The 19,620-nt window shown below is 57.5% G+C and overlaps 1 protein-coding gene across 9 annotated transcripts in view; it reads left to right on the forward strand.

The window, feature by feature from the left end:
• The first annotated feature begins 604 nt into the window (after positions 1–604).
• PTPRF (protein tyrosine phosphatase receptor type F) overlaps positions 605–19,620 on the forward strand; it is an 84,327-nt gene continuing 65,311 nt past the window's right edge. For 4 of the 9 annotated variants that reach the window (XM_086383824.1, XM_086383848.1, XM_086383846.1 and 1 more), the window contains exons 1-3: positions 605–822; positions 7,710–7,786; positions 14,850–14,985. In XM_086383824.1, coding sequence (XP_086239950.1) covers positions 14,895–14,985 — 91 coding nt within the window. In that variant the 5' untranslated portion in view covers positions 605–822; positions 7,710–7,786; positions 14,850–14,894. Of the gene's footprint in view, positions 823–7,709; positions 7,787–14,849; positions 14,986–16,823; positions 17,309–17,836; positions 17,998–19,620 lie in introns of those variants that run through there. The other 5 variants (XM_086383813.1, XM_086383838.1, XM_086383828.1 and 2 more) reach the window with 2 other exon arrangements.

A 19,620-nucleotide genomic window follows, 5' to 3' on the forward strand; every position in this document is an offset into this window, starting at 1 on the left:
ATTGACCTGGGGCTGGGACTGCAGTATTAAGAGTTTTATGGAAAGGCTTGGGGTTCACAAAAAAAGTGCTGGGTAGCTACCATAGCAAGGTAGCTATTGGACTAAGGTTCACACAGGGATTGGGGCTCAGCACTGGTACTGGGGTCCATTTAAGGACCAGAATTGATGCTGGGGTCACGGTCAAGTAGAGGTGATAACGGGGTTTTAGCCTAAGAATTGGTATTTCAGTTTAATATAGGGGTTCAGATTAAAACTACTACTCGAGCCAATTTCACGGCAGATTTAGGGGTCTGGACTTACTATTGAGTTGGGGTGGGTCCGGGCTCAATAGCAGATTCAGATCTCTATGGAGAGAAAATGGGGTCCTAGAGTAATATCAGGCTCACATTTGGATTGGAAGCCTATAGTAGGATCCGGACTTCGTATGGAAGTTTGGGTCTGCCCATGCTTATTATTGGGGTTCCGGTTCTGTACTGGGGTCCGGGTCGGTTTAGACGCGGGGTTGGGTTGCGGTCTCGGGCCTACGCGGCTCAGCAGCTCTACCAGCGAGAGTGCACGAGGGGAGGGGCGGCGCCGGGGACGCGCACGGCAGGGGCAGGGGCGCGGGCGTGGGCGCGGGCACGCGGCTGGAGCTGGCGCGGGAGCGGCGGAATCGGTGGCGGCGGCGGCAGAGGCGGCGGCTCCAGCTCCGGCTCCGGCTCCAGCTCGGGTGGCGGTGGCGGGAGTGGGATCCGGTGGCGGCGGCGGCGGCAGAAGAGGAGCAGGAGCAGCGGCCCCAGAGGCTTGGGGGGGACATGCGGACCGACGGCCCCTGGATAGGCGGTGAGTGACCCCCGGGCCCCCTTCCAGTTCCCTCCGCATCGGTCCCTTCTCCACTCCCCCGCCCTCTCCCACGTTCTCAGAGCAGAGCTGGGGGCGGTCCCGGGGGGCCGGGGGCGCCGCTTAGGCCGGGCCGCGCCCCCACCTGCCGCGCCCGCCGCCTCGGCTAAGCGCCCCCACCAAGCCCGGCGGCTCCTCCCCGCATTACCCCGCGGCAGACGGACCCCCCCACCATCACCCTGCCGCCGGCTGGCTAGCTCCCTGCCGCCCCTCGCCGCCTTCTCCTTTCTCCGCCTCGCCCCCTCCCTCCCGCCGCACCTGAGCCGCAGCCCGCGCCGCCCCCCCACCCCCCGCCGCCCCCCCACCCCCCGCCCAGCGCAAAGTTTCCCTTTTGCGTCGGGGCTCCCCCTCCTGGGTCCTGCCTCTTGTGCCCCCACTACCGGCGCGGACACGCTCCGGGGGCGGCCCTCAGCCTCCCACCGCCTCCCCAGCTCCGGGCGGGTCCAGGCCGCGCCCCCACCCCCGCCACACAGGCGCCCCCTCCCAGCCGGCGGGGGATCCGCAGCCGCCGCGCCCCCGTCTTGCTCGCGGCCCGGGCGCACGTGCCGTCCCGGGGTGCGCGGGGCGCGAGTTTGGAAACCCCCACCTCCCCACCCCCAACCCAGGTCGCCGGCGCGGGCCGGGGAGGCGCTGGGCCGGGCTGTACCCGCCCCTCCCCGGGTGCAGTGACCCGAAGGCCCTGGGGCGACCTGTCCCGTGAGGACGTGTCCACTCGGACCCGCTCCGGAAAGTTCACTCAGTCGCCGCCCGGCGTCCCGTCCCGTGTTGGTGTGCCCCGGTCCTCATCGCTGTGCCCACGATCCTGTCTCGGCTTATTTCTCCTTTTCCCTCCGTGTTTCCGTCTCTCTACGCCCTTCAAAGCCTCTGGATCTCTGTCTCCCCGTGTCGCGGCCTCCCACTTTCAACCCACTCCACCCCCCAAGCAATCCCGGGGTCTCTCTGCTGTCTGCGACTCCCTCCGGGGTCTCCCTGCTCTCTCTCGCTGGGTCTCTGTGTTCTTTCTCCCGGCTCTCAGTGCTCTTTGCCGGGTCTCTGTGTTCCTTCTCTTGGGTCTCTGTGTTCTTTCCCTGGGTCTCTGTGCTCTTCCCGGCTTTCTGCTCTCTCTTCTCAGGTCTCTCTGCTCCCTCCCCCATCTCTGGGTCTCCCTTCCCTGGTCTCTGTCGGGTCTCTTGCTGGTCTCTTAGTGTCTCTGTCTCCCACGGACAGGAATCTCTGCCGCCCCTTTGCAGAGACCCAGACCTCCTCCTCGTTCCTTTGGAATGCTGCCCCTCTGGTTCTTCCACCCCAGGGTGGGGGATGGGGCTAGTTTTTCTCCTCTTTTCAACACCCCCCACCCCCCAGTGCAGGGCCCCCAAGTTGGAACAGGTTGATGGGTGGGTGCCGGGTACCTGTCTGAGCAGTAAAATGGAAAGGAGGCTGCTGGCAGGAGTGGGTGGTAGGGTCCTCTGGATTCCCCTGGGCCCTCCCCCCCTCCACCCCCGGGGCAGGCCTGGAGTCTGGACTGCGAAAGTGTTGGTGATGAAGACTCCCCTTGGGCTCCCAGAGTGACCTGGTGTGGGATCTGACCAGAGAATCCAGAGAAGTGCATTGGGGTGAGAGGCCTGGAAAAGGATCCAAGGCTGGTGCTTCCAGGGGGATCCTCAATGGTGAAGGATCCACCAAGAAGGCAGGAGATCTGCTGAGGGATCCTTTGAGAGGCATATGGCATCCAGTGGGATCCAGAGCAAGGTTCTGTCAGAAAAATCTCAGGAAATTCTATGCTTGGCTCCTTATTAACTCTTGCTTCAGGGAGCAAGAGAATCCCAGTGTTTCACTGATGGTATGAATGAGCCTAGGGCTTCAGGAAGGAGTAGGTGAGCCTCCCCAAGCACAGCCCCCCACATCCGCAGCCCCAGCCCAGGCCACACACTCACAGCCCCCTTTTCCACACTCAGCTCACCCTCCCCCCCCCCACCTCCACTCCACATCCACTTGTCTCCCCAGTGCCCTCTCATTTGCACACTTGGGCCTGCGCAGCAGCCAGAGCTTCAAAATCTGCTGTGTTTGCACGCCCATGTCCCAGTCTGCATGCTTGCTTACACCCTCACTGCTCCCCTGTGCACAGCCTAGGAAGGGTGTGTGTACACGTGCAGCCTCATGCTTTCTTGTGCACACATTTTCTCATACATTTTTGCTTGCCCAGTTTCCCCTTGTCCTTGGAAACATCTCTGTAGTTCTGTTTTCTCCTTGCTCTTCCTCTTCCCTTTTTTCTCCCTTTACAAAGAAAATAGTTTTCATTTACTTTCTTCCTTTCTCCTTCCTCCTGCAGCTCCTGGCCTCCCCTCTGGTCAGCCTCGTGCACATAGCGCGCATGTGTATGGTGTCCCGGCTTCTAAGGGAGGAGGCTAGGTTTGGGTGCTGGTGAAGCAGTTGGGGAGGGGATTTCGGAGAGTGGGGGAGCGTTGCAATAAGAGCAGCCTGGCTGCTTTCCTTGGGAATTGTATTTATGTGCAGCAAAACGCTGGCCTTTGCTCTCTGTGCTCCCTCCACTCTTGTTCTCGTCAGTCCTGACTGTGGAAGTCCAGTACAGTCAGCAGGAGATAGGACCCAGACCTCTTCCTACAGAGGCTGTGACACATACTACAGCCCCTCCACTTTCCAGTTTGAGACCTTGGCCAGATCCTGTTCTCCCTGAGTCTCAGTTTCACTCCCTATAAAATGGAAGAGGTCGTCCAACCCTAGCTGGTTGCCAAGGCTGTCGTGGGAATCCCCTGTGTGGCAGTGTATCAGCAGCAGTGGCTATTGCTTCCGGTGTGACTGATACTGCTGTGTGCTTGGACCAAGCTTGCAGCCAGGGCCCTGCCGTTGAGAAGCTCATGGTCCCTGGGGGAACAGACTGCATCATGAGAATGCAGAGCAATTCAGTAACCTCTTATTGATTGCTGACTGTGTGCCAGACTCTAGGCCAGGCACTTTCAGCTGGGCTGCCATGCCTCCTATGGGACTAACTGCTGTGTAGAAGAGGCAGCCCACTTCTTAGGAACTGCTAAGGTTAAGCCCAGCATCAGCTTCACCTAAAGCAGCCACCATTCTGAACTGAGGTTAGAAGATTGGAGGAGTTCACCACAAGTTCAGAGATCAAGATGAGATGAGTCCCAAAGAAGACCAAGAAAATGGGCTATCTGAATTGGGGTTTGAGGGATGAATAGGAGTTTTCCAACTGAAGAAAAGGCACTCCAAGCAGGAAAAAAAAAGTATGTCTAAACACCCAGAGGTCTTATCACTTGTGGCGTGTTCGGAGATAGAGCAAATCTAATGCCATTTTAAGTAACTATGACTTTACTCTGAGAACACAAAAGGGAAACACCAAATAATTAAAGTTTGAATGAAAGGGAGGGGTGTGTGGAATGTGCTGTGATCAGATTCATGTTTCCAGAAGAGGATTCTGTGGCTGTGGGAAGTAAATAGAAACAGGATACCCAGTGAGGAGAAGGGTGAAGGTAAGTCAGATGAGAGAGAATGGTGGTTTGGTAGCATGGAGCCATTTAGAAGGCACACGTTTATTAGGACAGGATGATTTATTGGATGTGGGAGTGAGGGAGAGGAAGGGGTCTAGGTTCCTTGGAGTGACTGGGTAGGGCTTTCACTGAGCCAGGGACTTGGGGATGAAAGGTGGATTTGGGGAGAGGCAGATAATAAGCTCATGGTTCGACCTGTTGGCCTTTGAGATGCTTGGAACATCTGAGGGTGGGATGAGGGGGTCTTTTAGGAGGGAGATGTGTGTGAGAATCTGGAGCTTGGGGGAGAAGTCTGAGGAAGGATGGAGAGTTATATGAGAGCATGTAGAGCTGTGCCCAAGAGAAGACAGCCTCACTGGTAAAAAGTGCAGACTCTAGTTTCAAACTGATGGGTTCAAAACCACTTAATAGCAGTGTGACCTTGAGCAAGTTGCTTAGCATCTCTGAATTTGTTTTCCCTTTTGTCAAAGTGGATATAGCAGAAGTCCATATCTTGTGCGGTGGTTCGAAGATTGAAGTTAATATGCAGAAAGTGCTTAGAATAGGGCCTGGCATCTAGTAAGTATTGCTGTCTCAGTGTTAGCAGTTCTTATTGTAATAATCATCAAAGGGGGCGGTGCAAACCCAGCCCATCAGAATCACAGTGGGAAGGGCTTTTAAAACTCTTTGGGCATCTGCTCACCTAAAGTAGCTGCAATTCTGAGCTTTGGTTCGCAGGCTGGAGAGTGCCTAGCCCTCAGCCCTCAGCCCTCATGCCATCCCTGGGATCATGCGTGTTGCTCAGGTGTATCTGACGTTCAGGTGGGCTAGTGTGAGAAGACTAGAGGATGAAGCCCTGGGGAAGAGACGTTGGGAACGGGGGAAGGGGATTCTGAGAAGGGGCGGCCTCAGCGTGCTGGGTCCCCTGTCTCCCCACCTGCCCTGGCCCTGGGCGTCAGATGAGGTGTCTGCCTCTGAGGTCCAGATGTACCCAGACTCTGTCCCCAGTGTTCAGATCTGTGAACAGTCATTTGGCTCCTTGGCAGTGTTTCAGCTACTTCCGGGAACTGTTCTGGTGCAGCTATGGGGGCTGCCTGGGAGCCGCTTGAGAGAAGTGTCCGTGCTCCTCTAGACTTCAACTTGCTTCTGATCCTGCTGCCAGGCCGGCTTCCAGACTTGGCAAATGATAGAGAGCCCTGCCAGGGGCCAGCCCTGGCTTAGTGCCAAGGCCTGCTCACCTGATCCTGGTCACAAATGCCAATCTCGCTCCTGAGGCCTTTGTGGGTGCCAACTGGTGATTCCTAACTTGGGTCCGGTACCAGCCAGGCCCTTTCTGAATAGCTCTCCCGTTGGTCTCCTGGGTGTGCCTGGCAGGCCTGGCTGATGCTGTGTCTGGGGTGGTTCTGGGAGCTCTGCAGGTGACCCTGACGGGTGATTCCGATCACTCTCTTAGGTTGTTTTGGGCACTGGTGGCTCCAGGTGCTGTTCTAGCTCTTCTGGAATCCTGTTTGTGCTTCAGGGTCTTTCCACGGGCAAGGTTCTCTGCCTGCTTTGTCTGTCCTCTGACCCACCTCCAGGCCATTAGGGGCACATCCCCCTCTATCCAGGTGTGGCTCCTGCTCAGCTTAGGTCCAAGCACCAGGCCCAGGGCTCCTGGTGTGGCCCTGGGCGTGGTCATAGTGCAGCTGGCTTGGGGGACCCTCCCCATTCTCTGCCTTGGACTCTGCCCCAGGGTCCCTGAGCAACGGTGGAGCTGACAGCTTCACGCCTGGCCCTGTGAGGCCCCAGTGGGCGTCCCCAGACAAATGGGCCTTTGAGTTTGGGACATGGAAGCTGGTTGTCTGGCCAGACCCACCTGGCAGCCTGTGTGCTGGGAGCAGGGGCCACAGGGAGCTTTATGGAGAAGCCGGTGGGCTGGGGGCAGGAAGTGTGTGACCATCCCGAGGCCCAGGGCTTTGGGCTCTTGGGGGAGGGGGCAATGGAGGTAGGAGAGGATGTGAGCTTCAGGGTCAGCATGAATGGTCCTGGGCTGGCTAGGCCTGTCCTGGTCAGTCAGGATGGGGCTCTGGCCTGAGGATGTCCCCTGTGTTGCAGAGGTGGTCAGTCTCAAGTGAGGCTGATTCCCAGGTGCCAGGTGTGGGGGGTTGGCCTTGGGGGCTCCCTGACCCAGTCCTATGGGTCTGTTTGGGGAGGAGCCAGGGTGGAACTGCTGTGTTGGGCAGGATCCCTGTGTGCGTGGCAGCGTGAGACCGAGGAGAAACCCGTGCAAGGTGCGGCCCGAGTGGAGCAGGCAGCAGGGAGATGGTTGCTGAGCAGTGGGGAGGGGGCTGTGAGAGCTGTGGGCAGGTCAGACCCTTCCCCCACCCAGGAGGGGACCCACTCCAGGTCGGGGCTCAATAATGGCTCCAGAAGGACGGGGCCGGGCCCTGTCACTGTGTGTGTGCCAGTGGAAGAGGCATCCAGGGGCACACCTTCATTTTAGAAATTATAGAGCAGCACAGAGTCAAAAATAAACATTGCTTCTGAAGCTTCTTTGAAGGCTCCATGCATGTTGGCGCGGTTCTCCCCAGGTTGAGCTGTTTTCCGTGAACTCATTCATGTGTCCATCTGCCCAGTTAGCATATATTGACAGAGCACCTACTATGCGCTGGCTTTCTGCTGGGAGCTGGGGACCTGGAGCTGAGCCGGCACGCACCAAGCTTATTATGGTTGTGACTCAGCGGCCACTCAGCAATTGTGTAAATAAATAAATCATCACATCTGTGGTCAGTGCTCCGAGGCAAGGTCCAAGTGTGTAGCCTGGGACGTCCTGGAAGGCCTCCCTGAGAAAGTGCCCTTGGCTCTGAGAACCGAAGGGTCACTGGTTAGAACAGGTGGGGAGTGCAGTCCTGGCAGTGGAGCAGGGCCCAGGCAAGGCTGAGAGACTGTAAGAGTATGGCACATGTGAGGATCAGAAGAGGAAATTGTCAGGCTGGCTGGCTGGCAAGGGAGCACGGCCAGGTGGGGCTGCGGAGGTGGGTGGGCAGAATTGCTGTGCTGGAAGGTCACGCTAAGGAGCTTGGACACAAGATTTTCTCCCGAGGTCAGGGGCTTGCTCTGTGTTGTTCACGGCTCTATACAGGGTACCTGGCAGAAAGGCTGGCGCATAGTAGGTGCTCAGGAGCCTGGAAGGAGTGATTGAATTAAGCGAAGAGATGGGCATTTTTACTAAATGGAGATCGTCCTGCTTGAACGGTCCCATAACCTGCTTTTTCCACCCCTGCATAAACAGCACATTTTGAATGTCTCTGTGTCAGTACATGTTCTGCTGCGGTGCTGTTCTTAACGTTTCCTCGTCCTTTTCCCTCTTTCCAGGAAGGAGCGGAGGCCCCGGTGCCCTGCCCTCGGTGCTGGTTGTCCAAGAGTGACTGGCGTGAGCAAGCCAAAACCTGGTGAGTGTCCAGCCAGGTAGGGGTGCGGAGGACAAGGCTGGGCAGTTCAGATTTAGACTCAGACTGGTGGAGAGCCGTGCAAGGATTGTCGCCAGGGGACATGGTGATGCAGGGTGCATGTGGCAGAGAGGTAATGGAGGCCTGGACAAGGAAGGCAGTGGTGGAGGTGGAGAGGAGGGATTCGAGTGCTATTTAGGGAGGCCGAGTAGACAGGACATGGTGAAGGGTTGAATGTGGGGCAGGAGGCGGGGGGTGGCGGGGGGAGGTGTCGCTGATGGCTCTCGAGTCTCTGGCTGGAGTGGGTGGTGGAGGTGGCTGGGGAATGATATACAGCTTGTCAGCTGCTGTAGGTGTGAAATAGGCTTCAGGATAACATTGCAGGACCTCCACCAGGATCTCTGTGCTTCCCATTCACCATGTTTCTCTAGAAAAGACTGTTCCTGTTGACTGTAGGTTGTGGAAGAAAGAGCAGGATCCTCACAAGATCTGGGGTCCATTCTTCCACGTCTCTTTGAAATCGACTTCTATCTGCTAGAAGCCCAGAGCGTAGTTGCAGGGGATGAAGTTGGAGGGTTTGGTTGCAGTTGAAGTGTGTTAGGCCTTGGATGTCAGACTAAAGATTCTCCTGAGCGCGATATGAAGGCACTGAAAGTTCTTACTCAGAGAACCTGCATCCGCACATTCATCCGCCCGTTCTCCCATTCATTTGTTCATTCATGAAACGTTATCTGCATGTCTACTGTGGGCTAAAAGCAGCAGGCAAAGCTGAGGGCCTTGATCGGATATGCATTTCTGTAAACTGAAGGGAGTGTTGGTTTGTGTGCAGGAGGGGCTGGAAGGGAGTGACCAGAGGCAGGAAGCCCACTGAAGACAGGGGTGCTGATGAGATCTTCCTAACGTGGTGGTTGTTGGGGTAGAGGCAGGATGCATTCAAACGTATTGACCAGCTGCACAGGTGGGATGAGGAAAAGGGAGAATTTGAGGAGGCCCAGCTGGCTTGGGTGACTGGTCGTGGTGGTGCTCGTCGCTGAAGTAGGGACCTGGAGGAGGGGTTGGGGAGGATGGGTTCTGGTTGAGTCTGAGTCCTCTGCAAGTGCCCTGAAGGCAGAGCCCATGACTGTCTTGTTCATCACCCTGCCTTCTGGCTCAGGGCCCCATATACCCCCCTGGACAGTTCTGCATGATGGCCAGTGAAGAGGTCTGTGGAAGAGATGGGTTTGGCCTAGGGAGGGGAGGAAATGAGCATGTATCGGGCATCTGCTGGGGGCCAGGCCCTGTGTGTGGTGAGGCGGGCTTTGGGCGTCTGTAGAAGATGCAGGGGCAAGGCCATGTCACTGGTCGGAAAGGTCAGATGGGGAGGAGGGGTATGGGGATACCCATCACCTGTCCATCCACCCGTTATGGGTCTGACCTTCCTGGGAGCCCAGTCTCAACAGAAAAGGGGCCTGAACATGGAGCCCCTCTGTCCTCTGGGGAGGCCACTTGCTGATGGCATATGTGAGGGGTAGGACTAAGGTGTGCTATGTGGCTGGGCTTCTGGAGGCAAGACTGACTGGGAGGGGGTGGGCAAGAGGCCTTGAGATCTAGAGGCCTAGGTTCAGCTAATGTAAGAGTCAAGCATACCTGGGGTCTTGGGGTCCAGGGTACTCATAGGGCCTGGGTTCTGGGGCAGGGGCCAGGGCAGGATCTAGGGGACATCAGGGAACGATCTTGCTGTCCATATTCAGTTCAGTTCAGTTCAGTCGCTCAGTCGTGTCCGATTCTTTGCAACCCCATGAATCGCAGCATGCCAGGCCTCCCTGTCCATCACCAACTCCCGGAGTTCACTCAGACTCATGTCCATCGAGTCAGTGATGCCATCCAGCCATCTCATCCTCTGTCGTCCCCTTCTCCTCCTGCCCCCCATCCCTCCCAGCATCAGAGTCTTTTCCAATGAGTCAACTCTTCGCATGAGGTGTTTCTCAACCTCAGGACTGTTGACATTTTGGACCAGATAATCCTTAATTTTGGGGGGCTGACCCGTTAACTGTAGGATGTCCAGCAGCATCCCTCGTTTCTTCCTACTATGCCAGTAGCACTTACCCTCCCCCATCAGACAATCAGAACTGTCTCTAGACATCGCCTGATGTCCCATCGTGGGGCGAGATCACCCTGGATTGAGAAGCACTGGTCTGTGCCACTTTCTGCTGCCTTCTTTGTGCTGTACAAATCTGGAAAACTGAGGAGGGCCACTCAGGGAAGATTCGCACTAATCGGCCACTGGAGCTGAGTTCTGGTGGGTGAGTAGTGGCTGGGCCAGGAGAAGGCCTTTTTTCCAGTGGAGAGAACAATGAGTGCAGAGGCCTGGAGGCACCACGTTGGTGAACATTAACCCAGGGGAGCCTCCACTCCCCAGAGGAAGGAGGCCAGAGGGCTGGTGGCCTAGGAGTTATAGCTGTAGGAAGGTGCCTCTGCTGGCCCTTTGGTCTCCTGCCCCCAGAGCTAAGCCTCTGCTGGAGCTCGTGCCTCCCCCAGCGACTCTGGGACAGTCTTCCTAGGATCCCCATCCGCTCACACAGGAACCTGAATTGCTGAGGGCTGCCAGGGGGTCAGGGTCCCAGCTTCCTGGGTAGAGGGGGCTGATTCTGGCTGTGCCCTAGACCCTGACCAACTAGCTGGAGGAGCAAAGGCGGCCTGCTGCCGGCCACCTCCTTTCTCGGGGCCGAGGTCACGGCACGGCTGAGACTGATTTATTCCCGTCTTAATCTGGTGGTTGGTTTGGTGAGAGTTGGAAACATGTTGGTTTTCCCTTCCCAAGTGTAACAAGGCCTGTTTCCGCCTCCGCGGCCGCTGCTGCAGTGCCACGCGGTGAAGTGTCCGGGACGTGACAAAAGGGCTTGGTTAGCTGCCCGCCGGTGAGAAGATGAACAGCTCGCGGCGCTGCCCGCCCTCACATTCCTCTTGCCCAGGCGCTGGCCTCTCCCCTTGGCCGGCCGCTCCCTGGGGCCCTGCATACCCCTCTTTTTACTAACATCCATTCTGGGGCCCCAGGCCCCACTGGGAGCCAGGGTCCTGGCCCAGGGAGGAAGTGGGGAGGAAGCTGTAGGAACAGGTGGTATTTGGAGACTAATTAATATTTGTGAATAATAACACGTGCCCAAGGGAAACAAATCAATCTGTGTTTGCATATTCATGAGGAGGCCTCGGAATGATCCCAGCTGTTCTCCAGCCAGGGAAACACCCCCCACACACCATGGCTGGCGTCACATGGTCTCTCTGGGGCAGCCCCCATTGAGGCTGGCAGGGGTGGATGGCTGCATGGAGGTGGCCTGGCCTCTGTTTACAGGCCTGTCCGAGATGTTTGTGTTTGAATCCTATGGCTTGGTGTGGTGCCTGTTCCTTTTTTTTCCTCACAGCAGCGATCCCCAGGCTCTTCAATTTCACAAACCAGTACAATTTCCAGAAGGACTTGGAGGCCAGACTTGGGGTTAGCCATTTTTATTTTGCCAAAGTAAGGACATTATTAAAAAATAACTGGTATCTGCTATCCCCCATCACTTCCTATAAGAAAGGACATTTTAACACCAAGGACAAAATTTCAGAATAAAGGACAGTTCTTCCCAAGAAAGGGCAGTTGGCAGCTTTATGGTGATGTAGTAAAGAAAAAGGATATATGAAAACCATCCTGAGTGTAGAAAAATGGCATCCAGTGATACTGTACAATAGCATTCAGTACGGAGTTGTTTTCCTACCCAAGTGTGTCAGTTGGTAGAACCGACGGTCCGCAGTGCAATCCAGAGACGAGCCGAGTGTGCAAGTGCTCAGGCTGTGTTTTCATCTCGGCTGTTGAGAGTCCAGACTCACCCAGCCATGGGCAGAAGTGGACACTCTGCTCCTAACGCCGTCGCACTGAATTCAGAAGGTTCTCGGCCACCCCAGGCAGGAGGGTGTCAGCCCGCCTCCCTACTGCCCTCCTGCCGTCTCCTCCCAGGTGACCCTGAGCACCCTGGGGCTGGGGGCAGGGCCAGTGTCTAGACCCGGGGCCTGGGACTCTGATGGGACTTCAGCGTGGGGCCCTGAAGCTGGGAGCAGCCTGCACCGCCTGACACTGGGGTGGGCTCTGTGCCCAGAGTCGGGGCAGAGGCAGCTTGCTTGTACTCGGAGCTGATGAGGGAGAAGCCTGGCCGGGACAGCGATGTGCTGGCCAGAGTAATTCCCTGAGAACGTGTCTGTATTTTGTGTCCCCATGTTTCCCCATCACTCTGGGTGTCCCCATGTCCATGGAACTGCTGGGAGAAGCTGTCTAGGAGGGAACATCATCTTTTCAACCTCTTTACCTCTGTCTCCTCTTTCTGCATTTGAGCAGTGACCTTGGCACTCCAGACCCAGATACACAGGGCAAGCCAGGAGTCCCCAGGTCAGGGCCAGTTGTCTTTGTTTCAGTGGCAGTGGGCTTACCAGAGGCCCAGTTTCCTGACACCCATGGCCAGAATCTCATCCAAGAGGATACCACACGATATCTGCTCTGGAATAACAACCCCACGATGGCTGTACTGGGCTTCTCTGGTGACTCAGCAGTAAAGAATCCACCTGCAATGCTGGAGACTCAGGTTCAATCCCTGCATCAGGAAGATCCCCTGGAGAAGGAAATGGCAACCCACTCCAGTATTCTAGCCCGGGAAATCCCACGGACAGAGGAACCTGGTAGGCTACAGTCCATGGGGTCAAAGAAGAATCAGACATGACCAAGTGACGCTGTGGCTGTACTGGGGACTGAACACCCCCTGATATTGATAACTGGTGTTATTTATCTGTGATAATGTACCTCGGTGATGTCCATCGGGCAGCTGCACACCCATGATGTCTGTCCACACTCACATGGCGTCTGGCCAGGATGGCTACACCTCCATGATGGCTCTGCCTGGGAGATGCACTGCTTGTGATTACTATGCCAAGGCAGCTACAGGGGATTATGGCTCAGTGGCCATTATACTGGGGAGTTACACTCCATGATGGTCGTGCTGTGCTGTTCCTCCACAGTGTCTCTCCCGTGTAGCTTCATCACCTCTACATCCATGCAGAGAGCTGTGTGTGTCTGCACTGGTGGTAGAGGGGGCAGGCTCACACTTGGACTGCTTGTACAATACCTGGGGGGGAAACCTCTGTGAATTCCGTATTGCTGCACCCCGTGATGTCTGTACTAGTCCCCTCTGCCTTTGTCCTTTGGTGCGACATGCCACTGATATGCATACCAAGGATGCAGGGTGGTTTTATCAAGGGCCCATACCCCCGTGACAGCCCGGCCCGGCAGCTCACCACCTGATGTCTGCTGGGAAATTGAGTATCATTGGTCACGGTGCAGCATGACAGTGCCGTGGTGACCAGGCCCAGACAGACAGGGCCTTAGTGATGCATGACCTCCATCCCAACTTGGCCATACAAGGCATCACGGTGGGGATGCCCTCTCTCCTGGTCTCAGCTACCTGAACTCTGATCATTCAGCAGAACCCCAGGTGTGGGGTAAATGGGGCTGGATGCCCACCAGGCTGCCTCAGTGTTCTTGCTTTTGCTGCTAAGCCCATCTCAGACTTCTGGTAAGATCTTGAGACAAGAGACAGCTCCCCCCTTCCCGTTTGTGGTCAGCCCCTGCCTCAGTTCACAGTCCTCCTGCTTTGTCCCAGCACCTTGGCTCCCTTTCTGCCCTCTGCCCTTCTGAACTTTGTCCCGGTTGAGACTGGGGTCCAAGTTCCAGGGCAGAGCAGAGCCATCTTTGAGTCCTGTCTCTTCCTGTTACCAGCCCTGTCACCTCCTTGCAGATTCTCTCACCCTGTGGGTCTGCCGGGTCTGGTCCCCTCTCCCACCCGAGTCTGTAGGTACCACCGTGGAGCCCCGAGGTGTGTCCACCAGCACTCTGTGCCCTGTTGTGTCCCCAGGGCATTAATGAGGGACTTTGTACACCAGCCCCTGTCCCAGAGCAAGGTGTGAGTTGAGCTGGTGGGCACTGGAGCACATCTCCTGAAGCCCCCTGAACGGGAGCCGTGGGAGAGAGACCCTCAGGAGCTCGCCATCAGGGCTGGGGAGTGATAGCGGTGTGTCTGTACCGTCTAGTGTGACTATGCTGAGTGCTCCACATGGGTGCCAGGTAGAGTGTGTGTGGAGGGGGAAGGAGCACACCCAACCGAGGAGCCCTGTAAGCAAAGGCCTGGAAGCATTCAGACCATCCCGTATGGTCTTCCCCTGCCCAGGTTTCTGGCTCAGCCCGGAGGGCAGTTGTGAGTGAGTCACCATCTGAAGCTTGCCACCCCATCAGTTGATCTGCTCTGGGCCACTGGGGTAGGGCAGAGGAGGTGTGGGGTTGACTCTCAGGGTCCAGCACCCCCAGTCCTGGCCACTAGGGCCTCCCTGTGATTTCCCTGTAGAGAAGGTTGGTGCCATGGGAATTGGGTAGGATGAGGGTGGCCAGGCAGGGCGGCTGCAACTCGTCCAGAGCGCGTCCTGGCGAGTCCAGACGGGTTGCGGCTTTGGCTCCAAGCCTCTGATACCTGGATCCTGTCTGCCACTGCCAGGGCTGTGCTCTGAGGCCTGTGCCCAGCATGTGGGCTCTGCTGGGCAGAGGAGGCGCAACAGGAGGCCCCAGAACTCTGGAGTTCCTGGCCTCTGTGGGTCTGCTAACTGCTCTGGCTTGGTCTCCGTCTCCCCCTGTGTGTCCGTTGGACCCCGTTTCCCTGTCCCAGTCTCCTTACGGAGGCGTGTTGGAAACTCTAGGTCCGGAATGGAACATCCCTGTACATCCTCTGGTCTCAGAATCTCCTGCCCTCTACTCAGGTTCAGAGAATGACCTGAGGGCCTCTTGTACTCTCCCTGTGTATGACTCGTGGGTTATCCTTGGGGTCTCCAGGGAATTGATGAGGCGTCTGGGTTTGCACAGGATTTGGAAGTTCTGGATGGTCATTGCACACTCCAGGGTGGGGGTGTCTGTTGAACCAGGTGGTCTTGGTGGTGAGTGGGAGCCAGGAGGTGGCGGGTGGACAATGGGACATGGGTGGATACCAGCCAGTTAACTCTGCCCTTATCTCCATCACAGGTTGATTGTCCCAGGCTGTGGTTGGCCGCGGTGCTAGAGCCCCGGATGACCCCTGAGCCAGCCCCAGGGAGGACGATGGTGCCCCTTGTCCCTGCACTTGTGATGCTTGGTTTGGTGGCAGGTGCCCATGGCGACAGTAAGTCTGGCCCTCAAGGTGTGGGGCCTCCCAGATGGAAAGGATGCATTCTTCCTAGTAGGACTCTGGAGGGGGGATGGGACCAGTCACCAGGAGAGACCGGATGGCTAATACACCTCCAGACCTTCTGTCCCAGAGAGGCCTCCCGCTTGGAGCACCCGCCTCCAAGGAGCACCCCAGCCCTGTACTTCCCGGGAGCACTCTGTGTAATACCCGCCTGTCTCTTAAGGTGCTGCAGGGTGAGGCGTGTGTGAGTGTGACCCTGTTTGTGGGCTGGAGGTGAGACATGCCCAGGATTTGTGTGGTCACAGATGATGTGCTCAGGCGTGTCTGTGTCCACTGCTGTGGACCTGTGCAGAAGGCACAGTGTGGGTTGCATCAAGGGATGGTGTGGGAATAGGGGGGCCGCATACAAGGAACGTGTGTGGGTGTGTGAATGGGACACCAGGTGTGTGCACAGGTCCAGGGAAAGGTGAGAAGGGAGCCACCACAGCCCTTCCCCTGGTCTAGGCCCTTGTAGACGCTGAGCCCTTCTTTCCCTTCCCCACTTCAAGGCAGTGGGGGCATCCCCTCCCCCAGCCCCTCAGCCCTTAGAATGAGGGAAGATTGCACTTGGCCACAGGAAGCTGGACTCCAGCGCCCCTCCTTGTGTGTTGGGGGAGGTGGGATTGTCCCCTGCCCACATCCAACTCGGAACTTTGGTTCCTTTCCTGCCGCCCTTCCCCCTGCCTGGCACTACAAGACTGGCCGCAGCCCGCCCCGTCACCATGGTTACCACTGCTTGGTTACTGGTGGGAGGCGGGGCACAGGGCAGATTTAGCCAATCTGCACACGGAGGGGGAGGGGCGAGGTCGGAGCCAAGGTCCCCGGGAAACGGGGCTGTTCCCATCCTGTCTGGAGCCCAGAGGTGGCCCAGGGCCAACCTGGGGGTCAGCCTGGGGGTCAGCAGTCCATAGGTTCCCTCAGCCCCCTCTCCCAAGTATCTGGGTGCAGAGCTCTCTCCTTGCCCCACCCAAGCCCTTTCTCCTAAGGGCTCATTAATTATTCAGGACCAGATCCTGGAGGGGGTGGGACTGGAGAGCTCCACCCTTTGTCCTCCAGGCTGAGCTGGGTGGGGCTTGTGGGGCAAGGGGGAGACAGGGTATTCCTCTTGGGGTTCGGGGCATGGGGTGATGAGAGCCTTAAGGTGCTGGTGATGAGAGGGCCAGGCTAGCAGGAGCAGGGCAGAGTAGGGGGTGCTGGAGAGAGCTGGAGCCTGCAGGGACAGCCCAGGGTAGAAGTCACTGGATGTGACTCTGAGATGGCAAGGAGGCCAAGGCTCATCAGAGTCAGCCCCTGGACACTGACTTGCTGGCCTTGCTCCCCCACCCTCGCTCTGGACACTCGTAGGGCCTTCAAATGGGAGCTTGAGAGCAGAGGGAGGACCACTCTGCGGGCTGTCAAAGACAGTACACCCGGGAGTGAAACTGCCTCCCCTCCTGCTCAAACCCAACATGCTGGAACCTGTGCCCACACCCTCATCCCCCCAGACCTGCCCATCTTTCTGTGTTCTCTCTCCTGTGAATGGCTTTCCCACCCACCCAGCCACCCAAGTGAGAAACCTGGGCCTCCTCCCACTCTCATACCCACATCTAATCCATCACCAAGTTCTGCTGTTTCTCCCTCCTGAACATCTTTGGAATGCATCCACCTCTCCCTCCACGGCCTCATCCAAGCCAGGCTCAGCGCTCTCTGGGGCCTTTGCAGGCCACAACCTCCTGGTGGCTTCCTGTCTCCAGTCTCTGTTCCATGGTGGGAGTCAGGGTGCAAAATGAAAACCTGATCATGTTGTCTTTCAGTTGAAAATCCCTTGCTCTCTGCTGCCTTTCGGTTGGAGCCTTGGGGTCCAGGCCCTGCATCTTTGAGCCTCTGCAGCCTCATCCTCCACCTGCCCCATCCTTCACCACACCCCCGCCGCGCTGACTTCTCAGTTGCTCCCGTGCTCTTCTGTGTCCTCTGATAGGAACCCTCTTCCCCATCTCCTTCGCCTGACGATTTCCACTCACCTGGAGCCATCACCTCCTCCAGGAGCCTTAGTCATGTGCTGCTCCCCTGGGCACATGTGACTCTGTGTCAAGTCTGCGAGTCCCAGGGGGTCAGACCATTGTCCAGCTCAGGGCCTGGAGTTTGGTAGATGAGTAATTGAATTGGAAGGGTGGAGTCAGGCCTGAACCCCTAGTAGGAGCGGAGTGGAACAGAGCAGTCTAAGAACCTCCATGCTGGGCTCTTAAGGACCAGAGCCCAAAGTCTTGAAGTCAGGAACCAGCTGGAGATGCCTCAATAGGTGAGTTGGGTTCTGCTCACAGGCAGAGAGCGGAAGAGGGGCATGGGCTAGGGGCTGTGATGACCTGACCCCAGGAGGCAGGGTCTGCCTCACATTGCACAGACATGTGGATTTGTCCCCGCCCCACACCCTTGGCCAGCCTTAGGTTGGGCCTGGGGGGCTTCTAGCCAGGGCAAGCAGGCAGCATGGACAGAGCTGCTGCAAAAGGAGGGGCAGGCGCTCCAGAGAATTGACGACCGGAGCAGCGGAGCGCGGAGCGGACAGATGTGTTTCTATAGGCCTCTTAACGAGACAAATGAATGGGGGCCCTGGCCTCTGAGGAAGTGCAGGGAAGGGGGCGGAGAGGCAGCTGCCAAGAGTTAGCCCAGAGGCCCTGAGTCAATGCCGAGTCAAGTCCAGCGGGGACCTGGGCGTGGGGCTCGGGGGCTCCCCCAGCCAGGGCTTGTGTTTCTGAAGAGGGCAGCCTGTGGGGCCAGAGGTGGTCCTGAGCAGGAGGAGGTTTCTGCTGATCCGCTGTGTGCTTGTCAGGTGCTCAGTGGGAAGAATCCACAAAGGCCTGCGTCTGGAGCCTGCGGTGGGGTTACTACAGCGTGTGCTGTGCTGGGGGCGGTGCTGGCACCCCCAGAGGTAGTGACCTAAGCGTCGTGGGAGCGGGTAGGAGGCTTCCTGGAAAACCGGGGCCCTGAAGGGTGAGTGGGCATTTGCTAAAGGGGGGGTGTTGCCTAATGAGATGGGGGAACGGGCTTCTCCCTGGAGCCCACGAGAGGACCACCGTGAGGACCATCTCCCTTTTGTTCCCGGACAGCGTAGGGCAGACCAGTTACTTGAAATCATAGGAGCCCAGAGCAGGATGCGGAGAAGGCATTGGCGACCCAGTCCAGTACTCTTGCCTGGAAAATCCCATGGACGGGGGAGCCTGGTGGGCTGTGGTCCATGGGGTCGCTAAGAGTCCGACGCGACTGAGGGACTTCACTTTCCCTTTTCACTTTCATGCATTGGAGAAGGAAATGGCAACCCGCTCCAGTGTTCTTGCCTGGAGAATCCCAGGGACGGGGGAGCCTGGTGGGCTGCCGTCTATGGGGTCGCACAGAGTTGGACACGACTGAAGCGACTTAGCAGCAGCAGCAGCAGAGCAGGATGCCTAAAGGCTAGAAGTATGGGTGGGTGGGTAAAGTCCTACTAAGTAACTGGGGATGTATCTGTCATCACAGCCCCGACCCGGTCTATGGAGCTGGAATGGGGCGGGCAGCGTGCTGCACGTGGTTCAGCGGTGCCTTCCCCACCCCACCCCCGCCATCCTTGGGGAGGCCAGACCTGGTGGCCTGTCTAGACTCTGCCCTCCGTGGAACTTCCGGCAGCTTGCTTTCCCTCTCAGGGACTGTTTTCCTATTGCACAATGAGGATAGTCACTTCTACCTGGAAAGGTTAACTGAGGTCACATGTTGAAAGCACCTGACACTTCGTACGTGCTCCCTCCATCCCAGGCCATGACCTGGAGCTCCCTGTGTGTCCCCTGGGAGCCCAGGGTTGTCTCTGAGCGAATCTCCCTCCCGGGGATGCCAGAAGTGGTCACAGGAGCCAGCGTTAATGAGTCCCCAGCTCATTAGGCTGTTCAGGGCCGGGGAAACCTGCCTCCTTGCCCTCCCTTACAGCCCCTGGCTGCTGCGTGTCTGTGTGCCTGTGTACAAGGGGCTGCAGGAAGGTACAAAATAGCAGTTATCTCCCTAGGGAGTAGCCTCAGGCAGCTCAGTTTGGCTGGGCCCTGGGACTCATGGCCCCCCAGGGCAGCCCACTTGTTTCTTCTCCTAGGCCACTCCCTCCCACTTGGCATGGGCTCAGCTACCTAGGAGTGTCCAAGGCATATGCCCCTGGGAGTTGCTGCCCAAAGGCCTGTGCAGCCATGACTTCCATGTGGTCAGGGAGGGGTGGGTATGGAGGGGAGGTGGCCCCACATTCTGATGGGGCAAAAAGCCCCTCCAGCCATGTGTCCTTGGGAGTTCTGTTCAGACCCTTCCTGGACGCCAGCTCTGGTCAGTACTGGGCAGAGTGGTTAAGTCACTGAGGTTACCTGCCTGCCTGGAGACGTGACCAGTGACTGTAGCCCAGAGGCTGAGGGGCGCAGAGCAGGCTCTCATAGGCTTTAGGGCAGGGTGCACGAGAGGGTCTGGGCACATGGAAAGGCAAGGGGGATGCCCATGGGCTTGGGTGGGATGGCATCGCCACAGGACCTGAGCTGTGTCCCGCACAGTGCTTGGTCCGTGGCAGGGACTTTTTTTTTTTTTTTTTTTGAAAGAGTCAAGATAGGTGAGCCC

This window comes from Bos grunniens, chromosome 3 (genome assembly GCF_055505025.1).
Source record: "Bos grunniens cultivar Pamir isolate PY7600 chromosome 3, Bosgru_T2T1.0, whole genome shotgun sequence".
Classification (NCBI taxonomy): domain Eukaryota; kingdom Metazoa; phylum Chordata; class Mammalia; order Artiodactyla; family Bovidae; genus Bos; species Bos grunniens.